The 14,822-nt window shown below is 40.2% G+C and overlaps 1 protein-coding gene and 1 pseudogene across 1 annotated transcript; both read right to left on the bottom strand.

Moving 5' to 3' along the window:
* Window positions 1-2,706: 2,706 nt before the first annotated feature.
* LOC122639517 ((3S,6E)-nerolidol synthase 1-like) lies at window positions 2,707-5,059 on the bottom strand. Its single transcript, XM_043832383.1, has 6 exons — window positions 4,812-5,059; window positions 4,314-4,692; window positions 4,008-4,226; window positions 3,458-3,596; window positions 3,094-3,348; window positions 2,707-3,000 (listed from the first exon to the last, which is right to left on the bottom strand). The coding sequence occupies exons 1-6, from the start codon at window positions 5,029-5,031 to the stop codon at window positions 2,707-2,709; spliced, it is 1,506 nt and encodes a 501-aa protein (XP_043688318.1). The 5' UTR covers window positions 5,032-5,059.
* A 6,246-nt stretch (window positions 5,060-11,305) lies between these two features.
* Window positions 11,306-13,947, bottom strand: LOC122638604 (annotated as a pseudogene).
* Window positions 13,948-14,822: the final 875 nt, after the last annotated feature.

The following is a 14,822-nucleotide window of genomic DNA, read 5'->3' on the forward strand; positions in this document are numbered from 1 at the left end:
AGCACTTAGACTTTGTTAGTTGATCTTGTCTGTTCTCTTCTCTGCAAGGCTAGGGTTACCAAGTTATTGCATTGCTACCAATTTATAGAATGAAAGCAATGATCAATCCTGTTATAGAAAATAATTAATGCCTCTCCCATAATTAGGCCCAAGTGCTAATAGATTCACTTATTATTTACACTTTAAGGTGGTTAACTAGAAAGCCCATTACCCTGAGAAGAGGATTCATTGAGAAATCATTATTCTCATAGAGACCATGTCGGGTAGACGATAGAGTGAGCAAGCTTTGATTTGAAGTGAGTCAACTCTACTTGAGGAAATCTATCACCATCCATGAATCATTTGTCATAATAGAATCAAATTCCAAAATAAACCATTTGTATGAAGAGAAATCTGATAGGGAATGCAGTGGATTTGGATCCTCTGCGGCCTGGGGTTGAGCAGCCATCGTGTTGTGCTCAACTCACAGGCCGCCACATGGAGACAAGCTCAATTCAAAATTCAAAACTACGTTCAACATTCAAAAATGTCAGGTCACTATCTATCAACAATTGGATTTGCATCAAATCCACGAGGCAGCCTGTGAATTGAACGTAGCACAATGACCGTTCAACCCCAGGCCACAAAAAATCCAAGTCCAAATGCAGTTGTATCATCGTAGCTACTCCTACTCCACATGTGGTAAGGGTATCAAGCTTTGCAACTCCCCCATCAACATAGTGATAGGGAAAGGAGAAACCTTTTATTCCACAGATCATTGTAGTGTTGAATTCCAGCTCATTGTGAGACTCTCACTGTGAGAGTGATATGTAGAGGTATAAAACCAATTGAGTATTCAAATTTCAAACTCAGAATGACAACAACAGACGTAACACATTGCCTAGCCTTAGAACGTTTCAAAGTTTCTAACGCCAGCACCACTCCAATGACATCACCAAAGATTTAATTAGTTCAAGATATCACAATATTGATAGTGATAAACCGATACGGATTGACTGTATCGGACGTTTCTGTTCCCTTTGATTTTGACACATTATTTTTTTAGAACTATTTTACCCTCTTTGATTTTTGTATCACCGAAGAATTTTTATCCTATGCTGTAATTGTACGGTGCTCTATTGCATCGTACGGCGTTGCAGAGGCCATGTACACTTTGTGGGGTCCGCTGTGCCACATGACTTCTACAACACCGCACAATGCAATACAGCACCATGCTGTAACAATAGAGGATAATGATTCATCACCGAACAAGTATCTTAGATCGAACTGATATTGATATAGAATCAACTATAATACGAATTTTTATCTATCTCAAAGTGCAGTGCACTGCCCAATGCCCCTGTAAATTGCATCACGGTACAATTCACTTAAGAGAGTTGTTATAATTCGTGTTAGATTTTCATCCTCCCAAGATTAATCGAATTATTTTTTTTTTCAATTGATTTATCCGCGCTGGCAACCAAGTGAAGGCCATAGTCAAGGGTGGTTGGGGGTTAGGGCTGGGGTCCGAGCTGGACCATGCCAGAAAGTTAAAACATGTATGTGAAAGTGAGGGGCCAGTGAGATAGGAGTGGCCGAAGGATACAAGCATGTCAGCGTTCTAATGGAAACACTGTTCGGTCGCTCTCTCAGGAAAACAAAGTGAAGAGTCGTTTTTAGACTTGAGGGTGAGATTGGGCTGAGCTAATTAAGTTTGTAACCTCTTTTTTTTCCGTACTGGGTTCGACAAAATATATTTCATTATCTTGTCTGGCAGCCTTGTACCAGGACATTCATGCTACACGTGTATGAACAAAATTTCTACTGTTGGTGGGAACTGGGAAGAAAGAAATGAACCATTTGTTTTTAGGTTAGATACGTGTATCCCCTAAAATGCATTCAATATTTTTCATACCCCTTAAGGTTATGATAAGTTCATGTATCATCCTTAAAAGGTCCACATATCATTTCTATTTTACCCTCTTAAAGTCATTTAACGTCTGATAAATAAGTCCATATCAGACGTTAAATGCTAAAAAATGATTAAACTATCCTTTCTTTTATATTTTCTAAAATTTAAAGACTTAATTACTGTGACCTATTTGCTAAAATTTGAAAAGATCAAAATGCCCTCATCTTCCTCAAATCTTCATCTTCTTTTGCAATGTAGATACTCAATACTACCACCATCACCACCACCCACCTCCAGCACGCTCGTGTTCACACCCGTGATAGATACACCTGACATTGTATCACTATCTTCCCTATTCTGAACCACGGCACCAACATGAATCCTACCCCTGCCATTTTCATGAACCTTAGGGGATATGAGGAATATTAGATGCATTTTAAGGGGGTAAAGTAGGGATAGTACATGGAATTTTTACCATGTATGTGGGACCCATCACCTTCACCAAAAGTCATTATATTCCTGGAAACCGCCTGAATCTTACAAGGTTGGTAGTTCTTTTACAATTGAATGAAATTCCGGAAAAACATTTGTCCTTCGATCAAAATAAACATAACCAGGATTTTAAAAGAAAAAAATAAATACTTCAAACAGTAAAATCTAAATTTTCATTATCTTCCGTGCATTGAAGTGGCATCATATTACTTACCCTTTTTTATTCCTTACATTAAATGACTTCTAATAATAAGACAAGGAACATTAAAAAAGAGAGATCGACAGAGAGAGAGAGAGGAAACACAAGTATGGCTTCATTTCTATTACAGAGGAATACTCTCATGGAGCAATGAGTTGATATACTCTTCAAGAGCTGGAAGACGTTGATTATCATCATAACCATACATCACACTGACCATCCTTGCAGAATTAAGTGAGACCCTCATAAGAGAGGGTGAGAAAGTGTTCCATTCTAGGGTTTCCCGGTTGAGTTGCTTCCATGAATCTGAAATCAAATCAAAAACATGTTTTCGTGCACTCTCCATTGAAGAGGCCTGCTTATGTTCCTTCAAGTAGCACTCTAAGTATGATCCATCATGACCATCTTGCTCCTCATCCTGTTTACCAATCCATATTAATTAGTGACCAATTACTAAAAATTGGTAGACAAGATTAAGCTAAACAAGCTCGATAATCACTACTCGTACTACCTTTGCACTTCCCAAGTCATCCCATAAACGAAGAATTGTGGCCGGGCAAGACATGAGAGCTGGGCCTGGACTCTGTTCTACCCGATCTATAGTCTCCCTAGTTATACCTTCGCCAAGGAGAAAGAACCCATGAAGTAACACCACATGCACTCCTGAGCTCACCACCCCATTCTCCAGGTAATCCTCTGCTTTGGGCACCTGCTTTGAAGCAAACCATTTTGTTTCCACCAGAAACGCATCAAAAAGGCTCCTCCACTACACAAAAGCAGATAGGGAATTAGGTTAAGGTTAGGTTAAGGTTCCACATTAGCATTAATTATTGCATTCAGGGTTGGGTGGGGGTAAAGAATTAATTGAAGCTCACCGCCTTCCTAAGTGAATGTACGGGGTTCCACCCATGTTCTTTGAGGACCTCATCAGAAATTTCATTGGTGATTTCGTCAAGAACCTTGAAACAGATTTTCATGTAGTTTGGTAGTCGCTCGATGGCAGTGGCTTCCCATCTACATGAAAGAATATTATTCATTACGTTAATCAATAATCTAGTTGAATCACCATATTAATTTTAGGGTTCTACGGGAAAGATGGAAGTAATAATTTCACATTGGATGTGAATAACTTGATGTGGAGACATATAGGTACTTGCATACCATCTCTCGTCGGACCTTTATCCTCTCAAGTCTGCTGCACTTGCACTCGGAGGAGTGTTTTAAACAAAACCACTTCAAGGTGCACTACCCGATGCACCTTTTAGGTTAGGTGCATTGAAATGGACTTGAGGTGATAAAATTCCTCTCCCCTCTTCTTAATTGGTTAGTTTTTAAGGATGAGTTCTACCCGGCCTAGTCCCTAACAACTAAATTGTTTTAGTTCTCTATATTAATTAAAGAAACCCTAACATCATTAATGCCTACTTGTTGATTGCATCAGTAAAGAGAACAAGTTCGTCCAATGTCCCTCGAACATCGAAAATATCATCTATCACGTAGACAAGTGAGATGATTTTCGTCATCTCAATTCTAAGCTCTGAGAACTTTGGATCCGGAAGGACCATCATGGGCCACATGTACCATTTTAATGGTTGGTTTCTAGCAAACTTCAGCTCCTCTGATAGACCCACTTCTCTCCACCACCTGATCATATATACCAAAAACTTTGTAATTAGAGTACTCTAGCTTAGAAATCAAACAAATTAAAAAACGACCAGTACTGTAACTTACTTAAAAATCTGAAGGAGTTCATGTCGATGTATGGATTGGACAATATTAAAATCCATCTTCCAAAGTTGCTGTAAGAGACCCATCCATCCATACGTGCCATGGAAATTTTGGAGATAGCAGCATTTGCTTTGGAATCTAGCCAAGCTCATATGATAGGGATTCTCCAGGGTGTCCTTTACAGCTCTAGCTAAATTTGGTTGGAGGTTCATTAGGGAAGCATTAAGATGCATCCGAGCATAGTCATGTGCTTCATCGAGAATCTCTTCTTCTTCCTTGAATCCGAGGTGTGAAGCTTCGTATAAGCTCATCAATCCTCTAATGTCTTCTCTTACTTCTACTTTGAAGTGTCCCTTCTTATCCTTGAAGCTACTAAACACATCTGTTCCATGAACCATCACCAATCAATAGATACAGGTGAATGGTTAGTATCTCTTCACCGTCTTATTATTAAAAAAACAAAACAAAAATTAATCTTAATTTAATTAAGAGAAAACCTACCTGTAGGAACCCAATAACCAGATTGCCTTAACAATCTGAAGTGAAGTGCAACATCATGCAAATTATGATGTTGGCTACTTCCACAAATTAGCTTGTTGGCTAGGGTTGTTTTGATATCGTGTTCGAAGTAATAATCGATGCCCAAGCGTTGGAGTGCATCAATCATGATCAAACACTCTAATGGATCTTGAAGTTGGTTCAGAGTACACTTAACTTCCATGCACTTCTCTACGTGCTTAATCCGAAGCCCATCCTACAAGAGGAAAGGAAGTATATATTAGTTGGAAATGAAAAAAATGTATATAGCCAGAGGAGTGATGAGTTGAAGTTCTTGCCATATAGTCTTGTGAGGGTTTAGAAACGAGGTTGAGAGATTGGATGGTGGCTTCATTGTATTTGTAGGAAACAGACATGTGAGGAGGAGAATTAGTTCTGGAAACATATGTCCTTCCAGAAACTTGGTTGGTGATCGAGGAAGGGGATGAAATGTTACCAGAGAAGGCCATGTGAATGAACGTACTCCAAAATGTTCAGTTTGAAGTAAAAGAAAAGAGGGAGAGAAAGAGAGAGAGTTGAGTCTCCTAAGGAGTAAGGGAGGGGCTTAATTTATAATGCCAAGTAGTACTATCGGGTCATTTTCCACGCAACTAGGAGAAATCCATTTTCGTATCGGGTATCCGTATCCGTTTAGCAGTATCCGAATCTGTCAGAAAACTAAACAGATTCGAATACGGATAAGCTATAGCTATCTGAAAAGCTATATATATTTACATGTAAACCGATAAAATATCTGATCATATCCGTGTCCGTATCCATTTAGGACTATCCGAATCCATCCGAAAACTAATCAAATGCGGATGCGAATATGACACTATCCCAACTGAATCCAATTTATTTACGTCCCTAATTATTATCAGGTCAATGGTCAAATCAGTCTACTCTATGTCCCTCTTTAAATGAAGGGGAAGAAAAATGTTCTACGTAAGGTCGTAGAATTGCAGAATTGATGAGAGGAAGGAAACAAGATACAGTTAAGGATGTGAATGGGGGAAGAAAACGGTTACAACGTGTAGCATGCATGCATGCATGAACCTGATATAATTAAGGATATTCCCGTAATCTGAATCGGACTACAAGGGTGGACCGATGAGTATGGATCAAAGCCGTAATGGATCTGTGCACTGGACGACATGGACCTAAGACACACCTTATCTAGGGCACCCGTCTTATTTTTCCAAGCCGGCCCCCGGTGCCGTGTCCTCTATTCTACATATAGAGGTTAATAGCATTGTTGACTCTTCCCTTATGAAGGCATTATTTGCATGACTTTGAAAACAGTATGATCCAATTTCACTCGACCCCAAGATTTAAGTTCTTTGGATGTCTCGATTTAATCAGTCATTCTCTTGAACTTCAATAATCGTGTCGTTTGTAATAAAAAGAAGGGAAAATTACGCCGCTACCTCTTGAGGTTTATCCTAAATATAGGGTAATCCCTTGTGTTTCTAAATTATACAGCCACACCCCTTGAGTGGTCGATGTCAAATAATATAATGTAAAATACCAACTTTGCCCTCTTCTAATGTCATTAACCAAAAATTGTTAAATAATATAATATAAAATGCCAACTTTGCCCTCTTCAAATCCTCTTTCCTCTCTAATTCTTTATTCTTCTTGATTTTCTTCTTTTTTGGCTTCTTCTCCTCCTTTCGTTGCTTTCATTGCCGCCATTCCGGCCAACCCAACAGCTCCAAGCTTCTTCCAGGTACAAAGACTGGAGCGGCTTGAACCCAAGAGCAGATGGGTTCAGAGGATGAGGAATGCAGAATTTCAGGAAGTGCCATTTAGTGAAGATGCAGTTTCAGAGGTGAAGAACATGCTTGACGAGCACGCAGCTGGGTGGGGATTGAAGAAGGAAGAAGTTGATCTTGTGCTTACATGGAAGAGATGAAGAACATGCTTGACTCTACAAAGACTTGGGTTCAGTCATTGAAGGGCTTATCAGATGGTTTCCGTTTTATCTACTTCATCTGGCACAAGGGGAACTAAGAAGAGAAAGAAAGGGATCAATAAATAGCCCAAAAACCTGAAACGCACAAGAAAACACCAAGCAACTCTGTCCAATGTGATAAAATGTATGTTTTATGCCCTAAGATTTCACACATAAATGTGCTCATCAGACCCTACCAGGATCGAGGCCTCAACCCAGACCCGACCCGGCCTTGCCAGGGCCAATAAAAACTAAATCTGGCCTGGTCATGTTCGGGCTCAGTTTCGGGTTAGGGCGGGTTCGGGTTGCTCGGGTTTTTTTGACACCCCTGCTTAGGCAAGGCGCTCGGGCAGGGGTAAGGCAGACATTGTGTGTGATGATGTGTCTGGCCGCATAGGCCGCTATGGGCAGCGTGCCATAGAAGATCACGATCCCATAAGACCTAACGTCAGTAATGCCTACTTGTTGATTGCCGCAGTGAATAGAACAAGTTCATCCAATGTCCCTCGAACATCGAAAATATCATCTATCCCATACACAAGTGAGATGATTTTGGTCATCTCAATTCTAAGCTCTGAGAACTTTGGATCTGGAAGGACCATCATGGGCCACATGTACCATTTTAATGGTTGGTTTCTAGCAAACTTCAGCTCCTGTGATAGACCCACTTCTCTCCACCACCTGATTATATGCCAAAAACTGTGAAATTAGTGTTATTGTAGCTTATAAATCAAACAAATTAAAAACGACCAGTACTGTAAAAAACAACTTACTTAAAAATTAGGAGGAGTTCATGTCGATGTATGGATTGAACAATGTTAAAATCCATCTTCCAAAGTTCTTGTAAGAGACTCATCCATCCATATGGGCCAGGAAAACTTTGGAGACAGCAGCGTTTGCTTTGGAATCTAGCCAAGCTCCAGGGTGTCCATTACGGCTCTAGCTAAATGCGGTTGGTGGTTCATGAGGGAAGCATTAAGGTGCATACAAGCATAGTCATGTGCTTCATCGAGAATCTCTTCTTCCTTGAATCCAAGGTGCGAAGCTTCGTATAAGCTCATCAATCCTCTTATGTCTTCTCTTAGTTCTACTTTGAAGTGTCTCTTCTTATCCTTGAAGCTACTAAACACATCTGTTCCATGCACCACCAATCAATAGATAAAAATCTTATAATTAAGGAAATAACATGATTAGCCAAAGAACACAAACTGAGAATGAGAACACCAGCCAAAGCCTAAAGGAGATCACCCAAGAGAAACTAAAAGACAAAAGCAATCCCAAACAACCAATCACGCAATTACAAAGTTGATCTTCTTTCTCATTAGAATTATAGGGAGGAATGAGAGGAACCACCCATCTCCCACTATGATTGGTTGGAGCAATGGAAGAAGCCATCATATCAATAATGCCTAAAACACTGCCATCCGATCTTGGATATCTCCGAGTATTGTTGACTAGATCAGAACCAAAGGTCCCCCACTGAACCCACATCTACTTCATTGTCACAAGTGCTCTGAGTTGGGCTGACAACAACCCTATCATCTACATAGAATAATTGCATAATTTAGTATAGAGTTTGTTAATTTAGGGCAAAACAAACCTGTAGGAACCAAATAACCAGCTTGCCTCCACAATCGAAAGTAGAGTGCAATGTCATGCAAATTATGATCCCCAAACGAGAACGTGCCCGAACTAAGGCTTCCATAATGCTTAGCTAGGGCTGTTTTGATATCTTGTTCGAAGTGATAATTGATACCCAAGCATTGCAGTGTGTCAATCATGATCATATGCTCTAATGGGTCTTGAAGTTCATTCAGAGTCCACTTAACTTCCATGCACTTCTTTACGTGCACATCCTACAAAAACATAAGTCATAAGTGAGTTGATATTGAAGCGGAGTATTAGAATGAAAAATGTATAGGAGTGATGAGTTGCAGTGCTTGCCATAAAATTGAGTGACGGTTCAGCGACAAGATTGAGGGATTGGATGGTGGCTTCATTGTATTTGTAGGCAACAGATGTGTGAGGAGGAGAAGTAGTACTTGAAACATATGTTCTAGCAGAAACTTGGGTGGTGATGGTGGAAGGGGATGAAATGTTACTAGAGAAGGCCATATGAACTCCACAAATTTAAGTTTAAAGTATTGAATAGAAGGAGAGAGGGATGAGTCTCCAGGAGTAAGGGAGGGGCTTAATTTATAATGCAAGATTTGTTTCTCATAGAGGAATAATTCTCAATTCCCCCACCCGTGCAAAGTGCTCAGGCAAAGGTAAAATGGTCTTTGTGCACCACCCTGTGTCTACACAGTTAAGACGAGCAACTGAACTGTGTTGTAGAGGATTCAAATCCAATAATTCTTCGTATCTTCCAGAAAACTAGCTGAGAGAAAGAATATTCTCATGTAGTCAAACGTCAACTCTCCCCAAGTCTCTCTAACAAAGGCACAGAAGAAAAATTAGGAAGACCTACCCTGTAAGTAATGGTAGGGTAGTTATATCTATGAGAGATACTCCCAACATGTGGTACACATGAAAAGGCTATAAGGATCCCAATAATCTGAATCGGAGGACTACTATAGCCTCTGCTTGACCTACTAGTATGTGTGGGATCCACTCGTACATCAATGATTAAAGCCGTAATGGATCAGTGCACTAGAAGAAGTGGACATTACTTAATAAACAAAGGGAGCATGTTCTCTGTGAGCGCATTTGGGCGCAAGGTGCACCCAAACACAGAATTTTTATCACCTATGGTTCCCCTGCCCCCGTTACAGTTCCCTAGTACCTCTAATAAAAGGGGGTAGACCCCATCCGGGCAATGTGTTCGGTCAGGGGGTGAAATGGTCATTTTAGCTCTCCTATGAGAGAAACCGCACAATCATACCAGTCAGCGAACCTCAGGAGATAAAGGTCCCCCAAACACATGGGATGGATAAAGACAGAATTTGCGTCATTGACAGGGGTATGGGTTTGTCATTTCGGCCACCCCATGTGTCTGGACGTACCCTGCGCCCTAGTGCAGAGATATTTATCACATAAAGGAAGGGCAATTACTCTCCACTTGTTTTATTTATGGGCTCATGTTCTCTGTGCCGCAGCACAAGCTGCGCCCAAACACATGGGTCTGCCACACAAGGTGGCAGGGTGGTCATTGCACCCACCCCCATGTGTCTAGACGCAACCTACGCCTCGGGTATAGAAAACATTCTCCCATTATTTATTTATTTTGATAGACAAATACTCTCGACTTGTCAACTTAAGTTATTTCTGGTTGTAACTGACCTAGGTCCCCGTCCCAACTGTCTTTTTTAATTTTTGATGCTAATTACAGGCTCTCACTTTTGAGATTTAAATTCATAAATAAATTCAATTTGGCTCTCCTTCAACTATGATGGGAAATGGAGGATCCAACCCAACCAAAACAGTGGTGTTTGGGTCAGTTCATAAGCGGGCCCCACCCTATGAAATGATCCAAACACCCCTCATTTGGTTGGGCTGGATCCTCCAACTCCTGCCATAACTAGAGGAAAACCAGGTCCATTCAACCACTCCTCCAGCTGGGCGGGAGTTGGAGGATCCAGCCCAGCCAAATGAAGGGTGTTTGGGTCATTTCACAGGCAGCCTCCCTGTGAAATGACCACCCCCTTGTTTTGACTGGGCTAGATCCTCCAGCTGTGGCTGGAGGAGAACCATATCCTCGATAAATTCGCCCAAAAAGAAAAAAGAACTAACCACCACTCAAATCAGTTGGCTTTCCCATCTCCATCGGATGTCAGACGTCCTTATATTCTCCAACCTTCTAGCGGATTTGTATTCTTGATTTCCCACACATTCAAACCCTACATGGCAACATGTGGTGGTCCTTCTGTAGGATCGATTAAAAACGTATTGTTCTTTGGAAAATATATAAATGGTTAAGAATCATTTCCCTAACATTTCAAATGTCTCTCACATTAAATCAGGTATGTGTCTTGGAAATTGAATGGTTAAAAACCATTTCCTTGCACACATCAGTACTATACTATTACTGCAACGATCAAATTGCTTACGGACAAATTCGGGTTAAATATGCGTATCCCCTAAAATGCACCCGATATTCCTCATGCCCCTAAGGTTCTGACAAGTCAACATATCACCCCAGAAATTTTCACGTACCACCCCACTTTTCTCCCTTAAAGCCATTTAAGTCCACACCAGGCGTTAAATGCTAAAAGAATGACAAAACTATCATTTGTTCTATCTTTTCTAAAATTTAAAAAGATCTAATTGTTCTACCCTATTTGCTAAATTTGAAAAGATCAAAATGCCCTCATCTTCCCCAAATCATCATCTTCTTTTACTATGTAGATACCCAATACTACCACCACCATCTTCATATCATACACTCACAATGATTTTTGGGAATAAGATTATAATTTCTCGCTTCACTATTTTAGTGACAAGAAGATACACCCCAGACAGAGAGAGAGAGAGAGAGATGGGAAACACAAGTATGGCTTCATTTCCATTACAGAGGAATACTCTCATGGAGCAATGAGTTGATATACTCTTCAAGAGCTGGAAGACGTTGATTATCATCATAACCATACATCACCCTGACCATCCTTGCAGAATTAAGTGAGACCCTCATAAGAGAGGGTGAGAAAGTGTTCCATTCTAGGGTTTCCCGGTTGAGTTGCTTCCATGAATCTGAAATCAAATCAAAAACATGTTTTCGTGCACTCTCCATTGAAGAGCCCTGCTTATGCTCCTTCAAGTAGCACTCCAAGTACGATCCATCATGTCCGTCTTGCTTCTCATCCTGTTTATCAATCCAACCGTATTAGTGACCTATTATTGAAAATTTGATCGACAACATTAAGCTAAACAAGCTCACTACTCTATTAATTACCTCTGCACTTCCCAAGTCATCCCATAAACGAAGAATTGTGGCAGGGCAAGACATGAGAGCTGGGCCTGGACTCTGTTCCACCCGATCTACAGTCTCCTTAGTTATTCCTTCGCCCAGGAGAAAAAACCCATGAAGTAACACCACATGAACTCCTGAGCTCACCACTCCATTCTCCAGGTAATCATTCGCCTTGGGCACCTGCTTTGAAGCAAACCATTTTGCTTCCACCAGAAAAGCATCACAAAGGCTCCCCCACTACACTCAAAACAGATAGGAAATTAGGTTGATTATGTTAGGTACTTCATCGAAACGTCAAAAGTTTCAGTTCCAGAGCTGACGAAACACGTCAATCAAGCCTTTTAACCTATTCTATTCTAGGCTGATTCAATCTAACGATCATACATACACTAGAGTGGATCCCATTAGGCACATAACATGTTAACATTAGTATTATTGCATTCAGGATTAGATGGGGCGAAAATGTTAATTGAAGCTCACCGCCTTCCTAAGTGAGTGCATGTAATGGGTTCCACCCATGTTCTCTAAGGACCTTATCAGCAATTTCATTGGTGATTTCGTCAAGAACCTTGAAACAAATTTTCATGTAGTTTGGTAGTCGCTCAATGACAGTGGGTTCCCATCTGCAAGGAAGAATAACCAATCCATAAATAAATAATCTAGTAAAATCATCATACTAAACTGTTTACAAGTTGATTATTTTGGATACATAAAACCCAATATAGATCCTCTATGGCGCATTGTGCGTGTCTAGACACATCGTCGCGTGTAATGTCCATCTTACCCCTGCTCGAGGCAAAGCGCTCAGGCAATGGTAAAGCGAACATTGCGTGCAGACCGCTACGGACAGTGCACCATAGAAGATCACGACCCCATAAAACCTAGCGTCATTAATGCCTACTTGTTGATTGCATCAGTAAAGAGAACAAGTTCGTCCAATGTCCCTCGAACATCGAAAATATCATCTATCACATAGACAAGTGAAATGATCTTCGTCATCTCAATTCTAAGCTCTGAGAACTTTGGATCCGGAAGGACCATCATGGGCCACATGTACCATTTTAATGGTTGGTTTCTAGCAAACTTCAGCTCCGCTGATAGACCCACTTCTCTCCACCACCTGATCATATGCCAAAAATTATGTAATTAGAGCACTCTAGCTTAGAAATCAAACAAATTAAAAAACGACCAGTACTGTAACTTACTCAAAAATCTGAAGGAGCTCATGTCGATGTATGGATTGGACAATATTAAAATCTATCTTCCAAAGTTGCTCTAAGAGACCCATCCATCCATACGTGCCAGGGAAACTTTGGAGATAGCAGCGTTTGCTTTGGAATCTAGCCAAGCTCATATGATAGGGATTCTCTATAGTGTCCTTTACGGCTCTAGCTAAATTTGGTTGGAGGTTCATTAGGGAAGCATTAAGATGCATGCTAGCATAGTCATGTGCTTCAACGAGAATCTCTTCTTCCTTGAATCCGAGGTGCGAGGCTTCGTATAAGCTCATCAATCCTCTAATGTCTTCTCTTACTTCTACTTTGAAGTGTCCCTTCTTATCCTTGAAGCTACTAAACACATCTGTTCCATGTACCACCACCAATCAATATATACTGGTGAATGGTTAGTATCTCTTCACCGTCTTATTATTAAAAAAAAAAAAAAAAAAAAAATTTAATCTTAATTTAATTAAGAGAAAACCCACCTGTAGGAACCCAATAACCAGATTGCCTCAACAATCTGAAGTGAAGTGCAACATCATGCAAATTATGATGTTGGCTACTTCCACAAATTAGCTTGTTGGCTAGGGTTGTTTTGATATCGTGTTCGAAGTAATAATCGATGCCCAAGCGTTGGAGTGCATCAATCATGATCAAACACTCTAATGGATCTTGAAGTTGGTTCAGAGTACACTTAACTTCCATGCACTTCTCTACGTGCTTAATCCGAAGCCCATCCTACAAGAGGAAAGGAAGTATATATTAGTTGGAAATGATAAAATGTAAATAGCTAGAGGAGTGATGAGTTGAAGTTCTTGCCATATAGTCTTGGGAGGGTTTAGAGACGAGGTTGAGAGATTGGATGGTAGTTTCATTGTATTTGTATTTGTATTTGTATTTGTATTTGTCGGAAACAGACATGTGGTGAGGAGGAGAATTAGTACTGAAAATATATGTTCTTCTAGAAACTTGGTTGGTGATCGAGGATGGGGATGAAATGTTACCAGAGAAGGCCATGTGAATGAACTCCAAAATGTTAAGTTTGAGGTAGAAGAAAAGAGGGAGAGAGAGTTGAGTCTCCCAAGGGTAAGGGAGGGGCTTAATTTATAATGCCAAGTAGTACTATCGTCATTTTCCACGCAACTAGGAGAATTCCATTTCCGTATTGAGTCCGTCAGAAAACTAAACAGATTGATGCGGATACGGATAAGCTATAGCTATCTGAAAGACTTTATTTACATGTAAATAGGTAAAATATCTTATCCATATTCGTGTCTGTATCCATTTAGCACTATCCGAATCCGTCCAAAAACTAATCAAATGCGGATGGCAATATAGCATTATCCAAACTTAATCCAATCCATTTACATCCCCTTAATTATTATCAGGGCAATCGTCAAATCAGTCTATGTCCCTCTATAAAAGAAAGGGGAAGAAAAATGTTCTGCGTAAAGTCGTAGAATTGCAGAATTGAGTGTGATTTTATTCCTACTCTATATATAGGGAGAGGTTAATAGCATTGTTGACTCTTCCGTCAAGAAGGCACTATTGCATGACTTGGAAAACAGTACTTATACGTCATAGGGAAAATATATAAATGGTTAAGAGTCATTTCCTTAACATTTCAAATGTCTCTCAAATTAAATCAGGTATATATGTCTTGGAAATTGAATGGTTAAAAGCCATTTCCTTGCACACATCAGTACTATACTATTACTGCAACGACCAAATTGCTTATGGACAAAGTTTTGTGTTAGTTTCAGCGGATTGGGTTGAAATCTGAGGTCATTCATGTCCCTAAAGAGTTCCATCTCATGACAATGAAGCTAGGGAATCCTTTCACCATAGGTGTAGGTGAACTGAAATCCTTCCATTGATTTTATTTAGAAATA

This window comes from Telopea speciosissima, chromosome 9 (assembly GCF_018873765.1).
Source record: "Telopea speciosissima isolate NSW1024214 ecotype Mountain lineage chromosome 9, Tspe_v1, whole genome shotgun sequence".
In the NCBI taxonomy this organism is placed as follows: Eukaryota; Viridiplantae; Streptophyta; class Magnoliopsida; order Proteales; family Proteaceae; genus Telopea; species Telopea speciosissima.